We start from the raw sequence: 21,305 nt of genomic DNA on the forward strand, positions 1-21,305 counted from the left end.
GAGGGCTGCTTGACATTTAATAACTTATAAATTGGATTTATATGATGCAGGAACCATAAAAGAGCATTTATTTATTTATTCATGTTTCAAAAACAAGCACCAACATGACTGAAAAATAGAAACATGACTTGGCATAGATGATGCATCATAAGTGATTGGTGCAGCTGTGTTATTGCTTCCGTGTATAGTGTACCTGTGCATGCAGAAATAAAAAGTAGCAAACTGGTGGGCCTTTAGCATGAAGAAGTAAGTGTAGATGTTACATCAATTTTAAATGTAACTTCTGTGCGTTGTGTATTTTTTATTACAACAACCTTGACCTCGTTTCGAACCTTACAAGCCGATCACATCTGGGAAATTTAAAAAAAGGGCACAAAAAACACATTTAGGAAAGATATTTACTCAGTCATGAACTTAATGTGACCTAATTATGTTTGTATACTGCCTCAGCACGTGTTAACCTCCGTTTAACCGCCTCACTGTAAGGCACACACTCAGCTCCTGGCTGTTTTAAAGGAGCACACACACACTGATGTATACACCACTGGAAAGCCAATTTAATTAAAAATAACCAATTAACATGGACTTTTAAAAAGTATGAAAAATGTAATTAAGGAACACCAAGTGACTATTGTAGAGAAGTAGTTTATTATAGTTTATTTTTTAAACAGAAGAGTAAACATAACGTCATGATACTGATCATAATTTGTTCTCAATATTTACTTCCATTAATGTTTTATTCTAAACTCTGTTGAGGCATTTTTTCCTCTTCATTAATTTGAAAAAGGAAATATTAGCATATCTCCACTGGCAAATAAATCAAGCTTTACACAAAGGATTATACAAATTAATACTTAAATTAGCTGTTTGGAGTTGCTCCCCCTCCCTTTTCTTCACAAACTATGTTTAAATTTGAAATTAATTTCCCTAAATCTGTTTTCAAATTAGCAAGAGGGTTAATGCGAGTCTATTAGAAAAATATTTTTGTCACCATCACATTAATTTAATTTCATGTTTAATCACGTGCAGCAGAGATGGGAATTATAATAATAATGATGATGATGATAAAAAAAAATGAGGCACCAATTAGCGTGCTGGATTGTGGTTCTGACTGAGTGATGAATTATTCATTAAATCAGAGATAACAAGAAAGAGAATGAATGAAGGGATCAGCTTGCCTGCTGAGGAGGGATGGCTATAAAGACAGGAGACACTGCTGCCTTTTTTTAGAGGACACACACTCAGTCTGCTGCTGCTGCTGCTTGTTGGATACAACTGCACAGATCAGGTACTTTTTCACTTCTAGAAATATATAATAATTCATACTGACAATAAATCAAGTGTATTTTTCTTTCTTAAAAATAAAATTTAAAAAAATAAACAGTATTTATACATTCTTGGTGCGATCGTAACAATTTATATATTTCTAACTCAACAACGTAAGTAAAATAAAGTTAAAATGTAATTACTTTTACAGGTCTTAAAGACTAAAATGTGTTAAATTCATATATTTCACTGCCTGCTAGATGTGTTAATATTTGATTTATTGCTAAAAAATTTAAGTATTTTAGAAGCTGTTTACTCAAGTCTAATTTCAAAGAAGATTGCTTAAAATTTCCCTTCATTCCTGCATAAGTGCACAAATAAAAATAATGAAAATTAAAGGATAAAAAATTAAAAAAAAACATAACCTGTATTAATGATACTCTTGAATCCTCATCATCCAGGAAAACTTTTATTAAATTATTTAACAACTCCTTCAACATGGGGGAAACCTTCACTGAAACCAACGGACTCCAGGACCCAGAAGCCCCAGCGTGGCTGAGTCCCAGCGCGCAGTGCATTCACAGTTCACAGGCATCTCGACCTAAATGCGATGTGACGGGAGAACCTTTACTGAAACAAACGGGAATATAGTATCAGGGAAGGCTGACCGAGCTGTGAACCGGGGCCCTAACACGGAGCAAATTAACATCAGCAAAAATAGCTCTGCGTTTTCAGATCGCTTATGTGCCAGGCAGCAAATGCATCAAGCCCTGTCAGGTCATTTTAGCCTGTAGATCTCTAACAAAATGGGGCAATGTGAGAGGGCACCTTTGGCCGGGCGTCGTCCTCGAACTCTGACCACAGAGCTGGACCTGCTCCTGAAGTGCTGCTGTTTTGTGTCCTGCAGGCAAACATCCCCGGGTCTGAGCTTTCAGTCCCACTATCATCCATCATGAGATCTCTTTCATGATGTCTTCGGCTGAGCTGAGTGGTCTAATGATGTTATCTTTGCCAGTGTGCCTTGCCAGCTGAAAGCACAGAGGAGAGAGGCTGTCTTCCATGAAAGCAGTTAGATTGTAAGGCCACTAAAGGGCTTCTTTCAGGATCACTACTCCTGTGCACCAGTTTATTGATTCTGGTTGTGCGGTCATCTCCTCAAGTACATGACAGTGATGTACAGCTGTCGCACCAAAGTTTCTGCTTCTGACTGACTGACTGTCCATCATCGAGCTCCAGACCAGACTGGTTTAGGTCAGATGACAGTGGTGGCCTTTAATGAATCTGATGGATGACATGGCAGAGCTGCAAAAGACCATCTTGACTGGTGCAAATTAGTCGTAGTCAAGATCAAAATGGTCAATAATCACTTATTTTTAATACGCAAAATCAATGACCAGGGAGTTTGTAAACATCTTCTTAAAGCATCCATATAATCACTGCACAAAAAAAATTGTAAATCACTGCCAAACCCCATAATTTTTCCAGTCACATTTTAGCATGATACGGCAGAAAATAAATAAAAAATTCACTGGTGTAATCGTGTCTTACAGCTTATCACGATGATGGTCAAAGAGGCAGAGAAGTGTACTGACAGGATCCCATTGAGACCAAAAGTCAAAGAGTTAGCACAGGTTTAAGACAAGTCATGAGATGCAAAAAACAAACAAAACCCTATTTATAGCATAAAACTGAGGTTCAGGCCATTGCTTTTACTGCTGTTTCCTTGATGTGGGCCTGTATGATTGTAACATCAAACACGTAACATCCTTACAGATGAAGCACTTAAAAAAAGGAAAGATGATTCAATATAATTACTCTCTATAATTCCACTCTGCTCTTTTCCCCCTTTTTCATTTCAATCCTTGGATTTCTTTCTTTTATCTTTATCTGTCTCACCGCACTCCTCAGCTCTCTGTCCATCTCCCAGAGGCTGACCCTGGCCTGATATTGAGCACTTGGAGTGTGCAAACAGCTGGATATCTGAGCTGCAAACATTTACCTCTGCTCCAGTGAGTGCATATATGTGTGTATTTTCATCTCTATTGTTTTTAGGGGACGAAATAGAAGGATTTTACCAAAAATAGGAAAAGACAGACACGGACAGGACGGAAAAGACATATCGAAGTGAGACACAGTCAGACCCCCCCTCCCTCCCTCCCTTCTCTGCCTCACAGCCCATTAGGTCAGAGCAGAGAGCACGGCTCTTTGGCTGGCGGTGTAATATTGGACAGGACACAGCTGAGGGAAGGACCAGGGAGGTTTTCAAAAGCCGGTGTTGTTGGCTGTGTGGGTGATGTTAGATGTCATTTCCTCTCACTGCCTGAGAGCACCATTGCAGTGATATAAAAGCATGCAGCTCTTCGGCAGCTGTTAGGGGGTGGAGGGAACACGGCAGCAGTTAAATGACGAAGAAGACAATGAGGATGGAAGGTACTAACATCTGCATCTCCATCTATAGCTGCAGCTGCATTCAAAACACCAATTGTGTCCACTTTTCTCATTGTACTATGTTCCCAATTAATAATAATAACTTTAGCACTTCAGATAGCATCAATTTATATCACAATGTTAAAACCAAATGAAGCTGTTACCAGTAATTATCCATTTTAATGACCAAACTACCATAATTGAATGACACTTATTATTACCATGTTGCATTTAATAGCACTATTTAACAAGAAAGTGAAAACTCAGGGATGATGTTAGCTGGTTAGATAGCGAGCACCATTGATGATTTAACTAATGTTAAGAAAGCTCACAAACATGTAGCAAATGTGTTTACTGACACTATTTAACTCTCCTTATGTACATCCTGTTTTATAGGAAGCATTTCAGTGCTGCAGATTTGTTTTTGACAAAACAATAATTTAGCTAGCTTAAAGCAAAGGCCAAGAAGCTAACCCTAATATTAATTAGTTGTGGTTAAAGTTAAAACCACTGATGCTAAAATCACTTCACATAAGGTAAATATGAAGCTGAGATTCTGCACTATACAATACAAAAACTGCAATTTGCAACAGTTTGCTTCACTGCTACTACATAGCGCTTTCTAGCTGTAAGGAACCAATTGTTTATATAGGCTACAGTGTTATTATGGCTAATAACAAAAATAATTGTATAATAATAAGTATTTCTAAAGCCATTTCATCTAAATCTACTTGTGACACATTGTCCTCAGTCAAATATATTGATGCATTAGGTCAAGCAAAGAATTAGCTTTTCCCCTCTAGTTTTACCTTAGTCATTTTTAGAGGCCAAAAAGTAATAATAAATAACAGGCTACATACCATTACAGAATGGTCTGTTTTGTGGAAAAGGAACTATTCATATCTAATCTGGGGGGTTGCCTTCTCTTGCCTCAAAGGCAAAAACAAATGTGTGCATTCGACTTTGAAAATAATGGTTTGTTTGTTTAAGTACAGATAAGGTTGTGTTACATCCAACAGTTCACCAAAACAACCAACATGACCTTATATTTACCATCAGCCAGAGTGTGATCTAACTGTCTGAATAGGACTTGTGTGTATATGTATGTATATAAACATAAACATGTATTATTATATTATATATAATATTGCCTCCTTGTAAATAAAAGACACAATGCATGACAGAGTATACAAATGAAAACTTAAAACTATGATGGCAGTCTTGTGGGCGTTAACAGTGTTCCTATAGTTGTGAATAAATACTGCTGGTGGAATTTTTAGCATTTTCAGCGGCTACATCCAAATACCACTGAGTCACTGAATTGGGTAAATTAAATGTCATCATTGCAGCTTTCACATCAGCTTTATTATAACAAGTCCTTTTCATATACCCTTAGGATCTCCGCAGTCTGTTTTTCAACATTTGGTACGTACTGCTTGTGCATATGTGCGTGTCGGTGTCAACTTCCATGTTGTCATACACTTTGCCAAACTCAATTTTTTTGTGAAAAATCTTTTATGAAAAGCCAGCAGGTCAAGCATCTGGAGATACCCTAAATTGACTCAGAGAGGCAACACTGAGCATGCTCACAGCCTGGGTTTTTTGGGTCATATCAAACTCCCCGAGGGCGCTCAAACACATAACCAAAGCACATGAAGCAACACATGTTTGAATATCAACACTTGATGGTGAATTAAGGGTGATTAGGACAGTTTTTGAATTTCCGCCTTCTTTAAGCTTTCTTGTCATACTATTTTTTTTAAAGCCCAACACATGATACATTTCTGTTATACTGAAGATATTACCTATCTATCTGAGGAGGAAAGAATGTTATTTCATATTTTTTTAAACTGACGCAAAACCTTTTTCCTATTTGTAACATCTGGATGTTTGGGACAGCACATCTTATCATTGATTTAGGTTAGTGTAAGCATATTTATTGCACAGTTTAATTCATACTTTGAAATAATTCCACATGTGCGTGTTCCTTTTCCTGTTTGTCATTTTGAATAAAGTTTCCATGTCCATCCATCCACATAAATATTCATATAAATAAAGTTGCCTTCGTCACAACAACCCACTCCCTCTCACTCCTTCCCTTAATTAAGACCAGTAGTGACCTGAATTTTTAGGGACATGGGGCTTTTAGTCCATCAGCTTCTGCAAGTGGGGCGGCAAGATTTTGTATCTCGGTTTTTTTCATTGTAAACCTTCTCTTGATCCTTGAGTAGCTCTGCTAGCTAGGACTCATCTTCTTGAGGAATGACAGGCTGCAATGTGCTTACAACTCTCTTAACTCGCCTCTGCAAAGTTGATTTTGGCACGTTCCAGGCCAAGAACCCTAACTTGGGTATTCCTTGCTTCCACTATCTACCTGTACTCTTCAATGACTTACTTCATCCTGTCCTCACTCCACTTGTTGTATTTTTTCCTTGCTGTTTCTCTTCTCTCCTTTGCTGTCTTCCTTTATCTCTCTTCCTGTCTCACTGGTGCCATTCTTCTCAGCCTTAGATAAAACAGGATTAGTTAGGGGTGGTTGGTGTATTAGGCTAAAGTTTTTTTTGCTAGTTGTTTTGATCCAGCTAGCAAAAACCCAGCTAGTCCATTATTATGGTTGATTAGGGCTCTGCCCACATGAAGAGGTTGGGAACCATTAATCTAGAGCAGTGGTCACTAACCTTTCTCCTGGAGAGCTACTGCCCTGCATGTTTTAGGTATCTCCCCACTCTAACACCTGCTTCTAATTATTAACTGGCTATCAAGCAGTTGAAGCTTGTCAAGGGCTTGATAACGAGTTAATCATTAGACCCAGCTGTATTAGAGTGGGGCGATACCTAAAACATGCAGGGCAGTAGCTCTCCCGGAGCAGGGTTGGTGACCACTGATCTAAAGCATACAGAGCAAACACAATGGTTCTCTGTTGCAAAGATCTTTTTTTGTAGTTTTGTAGTCCTATCCCAATCACCCAAAATCATGCTATCCCATTCACCCGAACCATGTTTGGGTGAATGGGACAAAAGAAAAACAACCTAATTCAAAAAACAGAAACATGATATTAACATATTTTTGACTGATTGTGTTGCAAAAGAACATCACATTCACATTTCTATCTATAATCTATGATGATCTTGTGATCTTATGATAAAAACTAGCTAGAGGTTGTGTAACTTTCCACATCTCATGCATTGCAGGGTCAACTTCCTGGTCGATACTTGACCTGCCCACCTATGTGATGTCACATCAACAAGGGCATGCAATTTTGATTATGTGGTTTCACAGCCAGGGGTCAGGAAAAAAAAGTTTTTATTTTCACTTCAGCAGGCGAGAAAATAAACCGTGTATGGTTATACTGCCACATTTGACCTTATGTCACAATCACCCTCAATTCACTCATGTCAAACTAAATTTTTTTATGTATCATATCTGCATGTGTGGAGATGTTTCCTAGAGATATACAGCCTGTACTGTGTCTCTGCATGTCTCCAGGGGAATTTTACATTGCTTTCAAAACTCTGACCCGCTGGTGTTTGAGATGATAGAGGAGAGAGCGAACAATGTTAGCCTTTAACACCCTTCCTTTGTCCTTTGCTTTTATGAAAAGCAGCCTAGTTAACCTCTCAGGATCCTGTCAAATCTCCTCTTTTCTCTGCACATTAGCATTATCCGAGGTGAGAGGACACGGCACCTGAGAACCAGAGGAGCCAGACTCTGGTCCGGGGTGTGATTTAACCCTGGTTTCTCATGCCCAGACTTCTTTTCACACTTCAATCACAATTGCGAAGGCGACCCCAGGTCAAGCATCTGGAGATACCCTCACCCGACTCGGAGAGGCAACACTGAGCATGCTCACAGCCTGGCTTTATGGGTCATTTCTCCCTCCCTGAAGGCAAACGAACACATAACCAAAGCATGTGAAGGCCCACGCAAGTGAATATCAACCCTTGACAGATGTAAGCGCGTGAAGGCACACATACATCGCATCTACACATTCTCAGATTAGATTAAATAAGATCATATAAGGTTGGCCATACGGTATAATATGATACACACACGTTCACACTCGCAGCCAATGATTAACATTTCATCTGACAGAGCATTAGAGCCATATGGCCTAACACCACATGTTGCAACTGATGTCAATGTATATACAGTACTAGAGCAACAACAGGGAAACACATGGAACTGTGTGGATGTGTGAAGAGCACGTCTGGTGTTGTCATGGATACAAACACTTGCACGCACAAACTATAAGAGCGTAATACACACAGCACAGTAGGTGTGGCTGAAAATGCAGAGAGAGCCCAAACATGCCAGACGGGATCAGAATCCGCCGCCCTGTGCCCTACTGAAGACCCATCACCACCCAGGACGCTGCGAGACAGTGGGGACCCCCAGAAAGAGGAGCTGGACAGTAAGGGTGGCAGACCTCAGTGTCAGCACTGCAGGTGATGCCAGGGGAGGTGAGGATCACACACACACACACACACACACACACACACACACACACACACACACACACACACACACACACACAGCTGCCAGACACACATGATCACACACTTACAGTATGTATGAGAGCGGAAATAACAAATAACACTGTTCTTGTTACTGCATCTGAAGTGTTAACCTTCTTTTTCACGACTGAATCAGTCATTTCACTTTTACTTAAAGCTGCACTGATCAATATGTTTGTATTAACAATGAGTCCAATACATATAATCTGAAGAGTGTCGCTCATAGTGATGAACCCACAGATAATAGTCACCCAACCCTTCAGTCCCCCTCAGTGCTATGAAACATTTTAGCGTCTTCCGGCTCGGTGATTTGCTTTACTGTTTGCCATTACTTTCACTGCTCTCATCAGCATTACAGCATTACAGCAAAATAGGTCTGATGAACCCTCTGTACCTGTACCCACATTACTGTACCTGCCCAGGACAAAACAGACAACATAGTGGAGCATTTATCAACTAAAAAGCCAGATATTTCTGTTGGGTGTTGGTTGAGACAAAAACAGAGCTTAAAGGAAAGTGAGTGTCGGACTTACATCCACCTGATGCTCAGAAACATTGTTAAAAATCACAACACCAGTACAAAGATCCTGTTGATAGCTAATCCACTCAATATATATACATGAACATTAAATCAACAATATTCCACATACAGTACAGAATAGGTCGGGACGGTGGATGTTGCTGTGGCAGCAAACTGTGTGAGCATTAACACAATCAGCAGAGAGTAAAAGTGAGTGATGACAAAAGAGGTTATAATGTCCACACTGCACACCGACATGACTATGATTGAACGTTACTGACTGCGTAGCTGTGAATAAGCTCAACGATTTTGACCCACATTAGAAACAGCTGATGCAAATCACCCAGTAGAGGGACAAGACAACACTGCCTGAACTAATGAATGCATCATAAATACGCCTGAACTGCAGCAGATCGAGTCTACAGATGTCTTCAGGTGAGCGCTGAATATCTATTAGCACAGAAGATTAATAATAAGCACTTTTGAAATCATGCTTTACAGTCTTTGGGTGACTTTATTAAGAGGATTCTTCTTTGCAAATGGGAGAACTTTGTGTCCTTGTTGTTTTGCAGCCCAAAACTGTAACCGTAACAGCATTTTCAACACTGGTGATTTTTACATCTGCTGAAAGAGAAATTGTTCTCCAACCTCTTGAACTCATGAACCCTTTACAGAGTCAACCTGATAATGTCAAAACTGCTTGCTGTCAAGCTGGAAAACAAAGCTATTTTTCTATTTTCATCCTGAAAAGTCTTTGATTTTGACAATATGAAGCTTTCACCTGACATCAGGAATATTTTGAATGGTTTTGCTTTACTTCAGGGTATTATATTAAGTATCTTTTCAGTATTTTACTAATATTATTTACCAAATTAGGATTTTAGACCATAAACAAATGAAGAAATTTGTATTACTTTTAATATAGTGGAGCATTTGTGTACTCATCTTATCCTTGAAAACTCTTATACGTACTGGTTATTGATGACAAACTTATATTTAAAGAGAAAATCATGTATTTATGGGTGAATTACAAAAATGTTGACTCTTTGGAAGTAAAGTTTAGATCTATTCCACGTTAAATTCAGCTTGATAAAACACTCAGCATATCCAGCATCAATAATACAACTATCAGCGTGTCATACACAGAGTATGAGGTCATATCCTTTTAGTCTTGTCAGGCCAAATGGATTTCACTGTTTCTGCATGTAGCTGCCACACTGATGAATTATTTAAGGCAGTAATTAGGTGATTGTAGCTGCTGTGTGTCTGGGGAGAGAAAAGTAACTGTCAGAACGACTGTTAGTTTTTTAGGATGAGATTATCAGATCAGTTGTCTTTCCATCCATCAATTTGAAAGACAAACCTCCCTCCAGCATCCCCTCCCTTTATTGTGTTTACGTTGGCCTAATTCCAGCTCCCCAGCTTCATGAAATGAGCAAAATGAAAGCAACTTTAATTGAATAGATAAAAAACCTCGGGCAAAAAACACCATTTACACTGTGCGTAAAAACTGTTTGTGTGTCTTTCATTTCCTGTCATATCATGTTTGTCTAAGTAGTGTGTGTGCACATTACAAAGTGGCTGACTGTCCCGAAGCTGTTGTGGTATTCGCTGTCCCAATTGCATTTGAATTTTTGCGTCATGTTATCTCTACCAACACATTTGCGTATAATCGGGATGCGTGTCATGAGAACAATGGGTTTTGTGGAACGTTGCCCTGCTGTTGAACCGGGACGAGCCAATGCTCTGTGACCTGGATAGAAGAGCAGAGGCCGCCATATTAGAAGAGGTCACTGTGAAGGGAAAGCAATCACACACACATGCAATGCTTATACCACATATAAAGCCATGTGACAGCACGCACATGCATTGTTGGCACACACAGTACGTACTGCATACACGGCTATAGCGTGTCATGCTGGTTGTGTTTCTGTTCATCTCTCAAAGCTTTATGCTCATGTGCAGGTTAATAGTGCCAAGCAGGGATCACTGCTGCTGTTAAAGTGCAATCTCCTGATAGAAAAGGACTAGATAAAGCACATGTAAATTTGACCTTGTTAATGGTGTTGCTGAGCGGTTGATCTTTGCAGCTTTACACACGACCAAAGTGTGAGTTCACACAGCAGTTGAACCATTAAACTCTGACGTCAAGGCAAAGTTTGTAAGGTTCATGCTGGAGAGGAAGAAACTTTTCTCGTCAGTTTATTCGTAAGACTTGGACTTAGGGGAATGCTTCAGTTCTCACAGCTTATCTGTAAGAGTCAGTAAGTCCTTCTCATCAATGACACCGGTGACTGTTAAGTGAACCACAGTCACACATGTGCTGACACTCCAACGGCGTGAGCGAGCAGCAGCAAAAGCAGTTATAGGCAGGGAAATTAGGAAAAAGTCAGGGAACGTCTAATTTTTAAAAGTTGCTTAACAACCAGTTCACACACTGGCAATGAAAAATTATTGATACATGTAAATTTAAGCTCAAAGCAGTACATCACACTAGTCAGCCATCTAATCACAGTTTGCTACTTTTTGATGATGTTGTCCTTAAGTACTTGAGAATACCCAAAGTATAATTTTTGTTAAAGGCTGTAAATTAGATCGGTGACCTCATCATCTTACATCTAATGTTTTTATTCCATCTTTAAACAATTTCCAGCCTGTTCTTTTTAGTACAAGTCTGCATCTGTCATAATACTAAGCACTTTTTTTTACCACTTTCTAATGGGACCCTTTATTAAGGGCTTAAATATAGCTTTATTATTGGTAATAATTTATTATTACTTACGCACCACATGTCCGTTATAAGCTCCAGCAGGACACTGTCTTCGTCTTTTTAGTTCGTAAGCTCATCAGGTAGACCAGTTGACCTTCTGGAAAATATGGTTATTAATAGCATGTATTAATAACATTTATAATTTCAAATGACTAACTTTTGCAGATGGCTAAATAAATTAAACTACAGATATGATGGCTTTTAATGACTTCACTATTTTTTACACCAGTTGAAGAGCATTTCACAATGAATGCTTTATAAACCATTTGTAGATTATTTGATAATCATTCATTTTGTTACATCTTTAACAACAAATTTATACAACTTCTAAACTGTTTATAGACAACGTCTTATTGTAACTGCTGCCAAAAAAGGTGATTTCATTTTTATTTACATGTGCTGATATTGCAAAGAACCATTTGAGTAGGTTTTTGCTGAAATGTGCATGTTCCAGGACATACATGCTGGCCAAAACAGATATTAATGCTGCTGCTGCTATTTTGCAGCTAAGATTCTTTAATGTTTAATGTCTCTGTAAATCAGATTGCTTATGGAAGCAACTCTGCAGCTGGTGGGAGGATCAGCTCAACTTGGTTTGCAAATACAGCAGGTTATACTAATCTACAGGATGTTCAGATGTGGAGGACGTCCAGTTGAAGTAGGGACCTATTGTTGCTGATTCTTTACATAACGTTCACAGCTGCAAAGCACCTAACTAACACTAAACTGTCTTTCTCTTGTCATCAGAGCAACTCCACTATGTTTAATCCAAAGCATCTGTTTTTTTTACCAAGAGTGCTGTTGAAGATTAGTGGGTGAATCATAGCAGAGTGGAGTTTGATGTCATCAGGAGCACAGCCTATGGCAGGCTGCCTTAGAAGATTTGACAACCAACAGATGGACAGAATACCCCTCAGGTTTGATGGAGGAGAGACGTGCTGTCTTCTTGATAATAATCAGCATACAGAAGTAAATAAAACAGGACAGGTCTGCCATGAGCTAGTTTGATTGAACTGATTCACACATAAAGTCTTCTTCTTGGACCCCTTTCTTAATTTTCTTCACGCAGGGCTTCTTCTTCCCTTGCTTTCCTTTCCCCTCCACCTCCGCAGCATTGACCTTTAAGGTCTCCCCTCTCCTTTTCTCACAATCTCAGCCCTTTTTATCTCTTTCCTCCCCTCTGGTTGTTTCTGCTGAGCTGTGAGGACTGAGAAGAACGTGTCTGAAGGATGTGGAGAAAAGCCCAGGATGTGAAGGCGTGATGACAGGGCCCCTCAGGGGTGAAAGAGCATGACCAGCCAAAGGAAAAAACAGAAACCTAAACAATCAAGATAACCTCATATTTGTGGAGGAACACGTTTAGTAACGGCTGAAAGAATCGAATTGTCCAGTGGCTCAGCTGTTTGGTCATTGAAAGGTGCAAAATATTTGCTCTGCCGTATAAGAATTGACACACATGACTTGAAATATAATCAAGTCACATAGGCATTCCTCATGTTGCATGCTCCATGTGCTACAACTGCACTCATAATCACGTAACTCCCCTAGTTTGACACTTTGATCACGCACATGTGGCACAAAAATGTCTTTTAGATGGAGATCACAACCTTTCTCTACTCGTAATTCATTTATCTCACTGTCATTTGATCTGATCATACCTGTCTGTATCAGAACTCTGCATCCTCTTCCTCTATTCCTTCATCCTCTACCACTCCCCCCATCCACATAACCCATCGCCTCCGTCCTTGCCCTAAACAGGCCCTGGTACAGCACAGCGCCTGTGTGCAGCGATGCTGAGGGAGGTCGCCGTGCGGTCACTGCGCAAAGCCTGGTTGCATTGTGACTTGGAGCTGCAGAATGTGCCATGGTGCATTAGCGCGCTGCCGCCTGGCTGAGCATGAGGCACAGAGAGAGAGAGAGAGAGAGAGAGAGAGAGAGAGAGAGAGAGAGAGAGAGAGAGAGAGAGAGAGAGAGAGAGAGAGAGAGAGAGAGAGAGAGAGAAGAAAAAAAAGGGAGAAAGAGAAGGAGGAGCTAAGGGATGGAGTAAAAGTCAAAAAGATGGGGAGGAGGTCCAGAAGAAGAAGGAGGGGAAAGGAAGATAAGAGGAGTGAAGGAGGAGGGAAGGAGAGAAAAGTGAGGGCATCAGCGCACTTACAGAAGCAGAGTTCAGGAGCCCCAGGGGCACGGGGTCCTTGTAAGGTGGCTCATCAAATATAAAGGCATACTGAGGGTGTGTGTTCACTCTGGTATCTACTCCTCATCTTCTCTTTCTCTGTGTTTTCTCCCTCTCTTTTTTCATAGTTTTACTTTATTCTTTTCTCATTATCTTCCTCTGTTCTTTTCTCCTCTTGAAGATCTCACCATCCTCACTTATGACAAATCAAACACTCCATTTTTCCTTTAAAACTTTTTATCCTCCAGTTTTTTTTTCTAAAATGACAGCTGTATCATCAAAATTATTAACTAGGAAATTATTGTTAGGAAATAAGAACACAGACAATCTGGATTTCAGAATTAGCTCCATATATTTTGATCATGCTTCACTGGATCAGAGCATTTTTCAAACCCACATTGGACCCATGTGCAATGATAGCCAATTGGTCAGTTGTCACTAGCCACGCAGAAGCTCGTATCGCACCACCAATAAAAGCAGATGAAATGTGATTGAATGATGTAAAGGACCAATGGCAGAGCCTGCCACGAGGCTGCTAGGACATGATCTCATTTTCATCCTCGCCCTGAGCAGGTTTAGACAGCGCTGATCGGTCCGTCTGCTCTGCACCAACTGGATGTGCTGTAGCTAATGCATGCGTGCATACCCTCTGCATGTGCACACACACACTTGTATGTTTGAATGTGCTGTGCATTTCAGAGTAGCAAAGAGAAATTTAGAGGGTACATCTTTGAACTAAGAGTCTCATCTGTCACAAAAACTGCTGCTTTCATCTACATTTTGTGCAGATTGAGCCGCACACTGTCAGAGGGCAGAAAGCTTTTAAGATTTTTGAGCTTTTAAGGGAGTATGTGCTTATACGCAGGCTGAACTTGACAGTGCAATCAAACACGCACACTCAACTGTCAGAAGGAAAGAGGTCATGTCAGGAGTTGCCGTCAAGGGACTTGAGCTGAAAGTCAAACATGAAAGAGCTCTACACCAACGGCTACGTACAACCTTCATGACATGTGACTGAGGTCAAAAGAAGCCACTAAAGCTGCAGCGGAGCTGTGCTACTCTCCTACTATTAACCCGTATACTCTCAGAAGAACACACATTATTGTGCACATACACACAAGGGTCACACACTCTTTCTGTGTGCACACACACACACACACACACACACACATACACACACACACACACACGCATGCATGTGTCACCACAGTAGCAGCGTGGCTGTGCTGTGATAAAGGCGAAAGCTCTGGGGGCTTTGAAGCTTGGAGCAGGAAGCCAGGGGTCCATGGCCTGTCCTTGACCCTCCACTGGACCCTGATCGCTCTGACAGTCAGGGGCAGAGAGAACATAAAAGGGCATGTCACACATTAAAGGACAGAATGTACAGTTACATACAGCTGCAAACTGAGAGTTTTATAGCTGGGGCAACTGAGGTAAATATGGGCATTTATGGTTTTAATAGCAAAGACTGTAAGTTATCAATGAGTAAGTTAATGTTGGCCTATCCTAACTTACTAACTTGTCTTATTCAGCTGCCTGGTTTCAAGTGGATACACTTATTTTGTCTGCTACGTTTGTAGAAGATTAAAAAACAAAAGTCCTAGAAAACAACAAAAAACTCCATTAAAATAAATCAAATGTCAATGTTCATTCTTCTATGTCGAAATAGTGATTTAACAAAGAAGAGTCTTAAGTCAAGGTCCACTTTCTTACTTACTTGTGTGTCTACGCCTGAAGATTCATCTCCATGACAACAAACTCCATCCACATACATGCATAAAGGGTGTCCTTGAAAAAGCTTGTGACTGATGAGATTTGTTGATGTCAAGTTACAGATATTGATATTTGGGGGGGGGGGGGGAAGGTTCAGTAATTGTGACAGTGATGAGAATTTTGATGATGATTATGTTTTTGTTGGGGGAATTTTTCAGGGTTAGTTTTCTTGTTTTTCTCATTTTGTATGTTTTTTTATTACTGTAATTTTGTCCCATTTCATGTTTCTGCTTTAGTTTGAGGTATTTTCAGGGGAGAATTTTAGAAAAGAGGAGGGAAAAAAAGTGTAAATAGGCAAATGTTTATCCTAATATCAAATTTATACACAATAAAGAGAATATGAGTACTACATTTATTTAATTTGGATTTGGATCAAGGATGTTTGGCACTGATTAGCATCCTCTTGGAATCACAATGTCGCATAAAATAGATCAGGTGTACAAGAAAAGCAAAAATAAGCATCTTAAGGAGATTTAAGTGACACTGAAATGTTTTATCCCCTCACTTTGACTTTGGCTGCTCAAATTTGCAAAAAGAAAAAAGTACAAACACAACAATACTTGCAGCCTCTCAGCCATGATACACGTTGTTTTCCACAGTGCACGTGCCCTGTGTGGTGCGGTCCATCATCAGTTCAGTCAGAGGTCAAGTGGTCAATAGCTGTGATCAGAGAGGCCCGCTGCCCCGATCAGTCCATCGACCCCACCGCTCCACAGAGACATGGAGAATATAACTGTACCAATTCATATCGACTTCACGCGTGACTGCAAGTCTCGGGTGCAGGGGTGCAGGGGGGGGGGCAAACACTGTGAGGTTCCCACAGCATTGGCAGGATTGATCTGTTTTACTCAGGCCAAGTGTGAGCAGCCAATCCTAATGCACCGTCAATACGAGCGCACCGGGGATGGATGAGGAGAGAGCTGCGGACTCATGGGAGGGAGGAAGTATCCATTTCTGCCATGCCTGCAGCCACTCATCTGCCTGTATCTGTCACAAACTATTACATTGACTCAGACGTAAACATGTGTTAGAGAGTATGCTGTATAAGGAATTGGGATTTTATTTTCAGGTTTGTTCAAGAGATGCAAAAGTGGCTCTCAACATGCTGATAAAGGCTGTTGATAAGAAACGTGTGTAGTGTAGCTGCTACATAAGAAAACTCTATCAGCTGATGGTTCCTTCAGTTTTTCAGCTTCTTCCAACTTTCCTCTGTTCAACAAAAGTATAGTCTAAAAAATAAGAAAACAGTTCTATTCTTTTAAAGAGTCTAAACTTGAATCCAGTTTTCAGTGAGCCTACATTAAAATAATATACAAAAGTGGACACAAAATAGAAAGTTTGGAAGTGCTCTATCATGACACTACAATACAGACACTATAATACAATACAGCTGCTCAAACAAATTCGCCCTTACAAATATTATTAGCAAAATGATGATGTTAGAAACTGTAGCACTGTACAAATAGGCTACTATATACATACACAGTGTTGGGGAGTAACTTGTTACATGTAACAACGTTGCCTTATTTAATTAAAAAATAAATGTAACTTATCTGAGAAAAATTTGTAATTAAATTAAAGTTACTTGTTGAAATAAATAAATGTTGATGATTACAAAGGGGATTACATACATCTGAAGTCAGATCTTTAAGATTTTGCTAAGGAGGAGGGTTTTTTTATTCATTTTTTAATATTTAACATGTAACTGAACACATATATTGCTGTTTTTCATTTTCAAATGAGAGATAAATGTTGCTTTATAAGAAATGATCTCCCTTATAAATCATGTCAGTATCCATGAAAAACACCTGAACTTAGATTTTGGTGCTTAATGAGATGAAAACATTTCTTAGAACATTAGAAAAGTAATCAAAAAGTAATCAAATTACTTTGATTAAGTAATTCAAATAGTTACATTACTTATTAGCCTACATTTTAAATAGGGTATCTAATCTGTAAACTATTACATTTCCAAAGTAATCTTCCCAACCCTGTGAATAGGTGGTAGATGAATATGTTGTAGAATAAAATCTTACAGGAAGGTTATACCATCATAGAAATATGTTAATATTGAGTTAATTTACTGTGTGGCTCTGTTATAAGTGATTATACAAACTTTAAATTATTATATTATCCCTTTTTTGTTTGCTTGTGACTGAGTTGGCAACCAGTGCTGGTTACCTGGTTACCTAGTTACGTGGTTACCTAATTTCCATGGCAACCATGGAACCCGTCAACAAACCCGGAAACCGGAGACGGGGGAAATGTAAAAACTGGTAAATATTAATATTTTAAGCGTAGCCATTAATATATATAAACTTGTATGCATTAGTTAAAATAGCTCCGGCTTCTGAGTGCTATAATGTAATATTTTAACGGCCGTGGTGAGCGTTACATGTTTCACTCGCCAAAAACTCATTTACAGATGTTGTGGCTAAAATGTAGCTATAATACAGCATTTGTTTCTGTGTTTTTTATCGCAACTAATGACACGCTAAAGTTTACTGTAGGGCAAGTTAGGTCGAGCTGAACCCATTTACAACAACTGTTTGGAGGAGATATGGCTGTATTTTGCAGGAAAGTTACTCACACAGCTCCCCCACATGGACACACGTTTCCAGCTGTGGCCCCTGTGACTGTGGACACTCTGGAGCCGGGCAGACGGGTAAAGTTTAAGATCACAGTTTAGTGAAAGGCTGATATCAACAGGGTTGGGAAGGTTACTTTGGAAATGTCATAGGTTACAGATTACTAGTTACCCTATTAAAAATGTAATAAGTAGTACTTTTTGATTACTTTTCAATTTTTCTATCAAATGTTTTCAGCTGTCAGGATAAGTGTACCCATTAAGCACCAAAATCTAAGTTTGGGTGTTTTTCAAGGAAACTGACATGATTTATAAGGGAAATCATTTCTTATCAAGCAATATTTATCTCTCATTTGAAAATGTATTCATTAGTTCGTGAAGATTTTGGAACATAAAATAAATATATTTTATGTCAAGGTCTGCCTTCAGGTGTACCTTTGTAATCATCTGCAATTTAATTACACATTTGTTTCAGCAGATTACATTTGTAACTAGTTACCCCCCAACACTGGATATATTTATTGTAGTGTTCCCTCCTGTAGCATAAAAAGAAAGGACCTTAACCAAATAATGTCTTCCTACACTCAAAAATGTGTTTTTTCAACTTCCATTGAATGTTTGAGCTTCAAATATTATTCAAAGCAGAATATTTTCATGTTTTAAATCATGTCTGAAGAGCATCTTAAAGTACAACTACAACAATATAAAAATGCATTGTTAAATGTTAACAAAAGTCTGCACTCAAAATATGTTGATTGTGGTTAAATAAGAAGTCATACTGAAAAATGCAACAAAAGGTAAAAAATTAAAAATGCAATAGGCCTTTTTCACTGCAGGCATTTTGACTTGTTTCGTCACTAAAAGCACTGATGTTATAAATGACATGAACAACGTCTCCACTCTGTTCAAGTGTCCCGGTAAGTCATGATTGTGGACAAAACCGAGACCTTGAAATCAAAGCAGATGATGGGTTAAAATAATCATTCATTTTATTTTATACACCTGTGCTTTTCTATGTCAAAATGTCCCTGTTTGAAAAGGCCTGTTAAATGAACAAGGGGTTGCGTATTTCCCTTCAACAACATTAATATCACATATTTTTACCAACAGTACTTAAGGGGTCTATCACCGCTCCACGTGGCCTGCCTGTACGGTCAGCTGCCGACTGTTCGGCAGCTGGTGATGTCCCAGCAGTGCTCCATCAACAGTAGGGGCTCCCAGGGTCGCCGTCCTGTTCACGTGGTCCTGTCCTCCCGGAGCTCACCCAACACCTCCACCTGTCTCCGATACCTGGTGGAGAACGGGGCCGACATCAACATGTAGGGCCCTTTCTCTGTTATTTACTCCTCTCTGCAGGTTTTCAGTTTTCAGTCAACTTAATTTTCTATTTTAGAAGTTCATTAAATTTTCTCAGCTGGATGTAGTGGCTCTCAGCTGTTGCTCACTTTGTTTTTTAAAGGAAAGCTTAGAAAAGAAAGCGTAAATAACAGAGTGCAAATGTAAAATTATGATTAAAATGAGTTTGTAGCTGCTGCAAGAGAGATAATGATGATGACAGTAATGGTTATATTGATCAGAACAGCATCAGTGATGGTGAAACTGAAGATAATGGGATTTTTTTTACCAGCACCACAGACGCAGGGCAGACCCCTCTGCACCTGGCTGCCTCTGAGGGCCTCTTGGACTGCACAGAAATCCTTGTAAAGGCCGGGGCGGACGTTTTAGCTCAGGACTGCGTGGGGCACACACCTCTGGACTTGGCCCGCATCTGGTGCCGCAGGAAAGTAGCAAGGTAAAGAGCTTCAAGACGAATTCATACCAAAGAGTTAAATTAAAATGTGTTGGTAGTAAAAAAAAAATTAACAGCTTTTATGTGTTTGTTTGTGCAGGTATCTGAAAAGCTGCATGTGGCAGGCAAATAAGGAGAAGGAAATGGAGGAGAGGAAGCTTGTTCAGTCTCTGTATGGTGACCTTGTGGATATGTGCAAAATAAACAAAGTCAGTAAAAAGGTTAGTAAACATACGCTTATCAAAAAAATCTCCCTATTGTGCTGTAAACAAACACATAGCTGAAAGAAATGTTACTACTCAACATCAACAACCTATCTGTGCAACGTCAGACATTATTTTTGGGTCTTGTCATGCGATAATGAAATTTAAACATCTGTAATGAATAAAAAACAACATACATTTATACATTATCAACATGCAAATACACTCTAATAGTAGCCCTCTTTCCCTCTCTCCATTTCTGACTTCAGCCACTTATAGATGAGAAAATTGCAGAGTGGGCAAACAAAAAAAACTTGCCCCTGCTAAAGGATTTCTCCCCGAGAGCCTTGGTGAGTCAGTACCACAGCCAGTGCCTCTCATCAGATCAGGACAGCTCAAATCTAAAACATGCCAAGGGTCTGTGTAAGCTCCAGGCAGGACGCCCTCAGGAAGACAACAGCACCTCCACCAAACCACCTCCGGCCTCAGCCTCCAGGCCATGGACCATCTACACCGGCCACCAGCTAGAGAAACCCACGACAGAGCCGGACCTCCGAGGTCGTGTCACAGTGTGGACGGACAGCAGTAGCAGGCACCCTCTGTACAGCACCGAGTGGGACAGCATGCCTCGCTTCACTCCCGACCTGCCTCTGGATGCCCTTGAGAGGGTGTTGTTCCCCAGAGCCTTTCCTGCCAGGATGGCCTCCCCTCGGCACTTTGAGTCTCAGGGTATTCTGGAGATTCAGCACAGAGGATGCCCCCAGGGGAAGAGCACGTCTCCCTGGACAGAGGTAGCCATGCACCTGGCTGAGGTGCTGGAGCCTGGACACTACTGAGCACCCAGGAGCTTCAACAAGACCTGAAGAAGTGCATTCTACTTTTTTTGAAATTAAAATTAAAATGGAGGTGGAAACAACAGGAAATTGTTCTTACATTTAAAATATCTTCATTTTTATATCAAATGAGGAGAGATTTACATAGAATTAATATAATTAGAGAATTGTATTGTTGGGAAAAACTTACATATGAATGTATAAATTACTGATATAAGTCTGGTGATGACATCAGAAGTACTAACAGGCCTAAAAGCAAACTGACTAAATTAAAAATGCCACACACTCCAGATGCTGCACCTCCGAAGTCAGGTTGAAGAGAGAGGGGTGAGAGAAAGGTGAGAAAACCTCAGTGAACTGGGTCACCTGTCACAGATGCATCTCTGCACTTTCACTGATCCACCCCAGGGAACTGACTCTGGATCCAGGTGAGGGCTTGTCAACAGCGGG

At 39.9% G+C, this 21,305-nt stretch overlaps 2 protein-coding genes across 2 annotated transcripts in view; one reads left to right on the plus strand and one right to left on the minus strand.

Annotated features, from left to right (window-relative positions):
* Positions 1–21,305, minus strand: part of aadat (aminoadipate aminotransferase) — a 175,074-nt gene that overhangs the window by 135,920 nt on the left and 17,849 nt on the right. The gene's annotated exons all lie outside the window — the stretch shown is intronic.
* On the plus strand, positions 18,004–20,858 carry ankrd53 (ankyrin repeat domain 53). The gene is made up of 6 exons (XM_062444446.1): positions 18,004–18,108; positions 19,141–19,349; positions 19,658–19,822; positions 19,920–20,040; positions 20,292–20,445; positions 20,476–20,858. The coding sequence occupies exons 1-6, from the start codon at positions 18,004–18,006 to the stop codon at positions 20,856–20,858; spliced, it is 1,137 nt and encodes a 378-aa protein (XP_062300430.1).

Source organism: Scomber scombrus, chromosome 23 (genome assembly GCF_963691925.1).
Source record: "Scomber scombrus chromosome 23, fScoSco1.1, whole genome shotgun sequence".
In the NCBI taxonomy this organism is placed as follows: domain Eukaryota; kingdom Metazoa; phylum Chordata; class Actinopteri; order Scombriformes; family Scombridae; genus Scomber; species Scomber scombrus.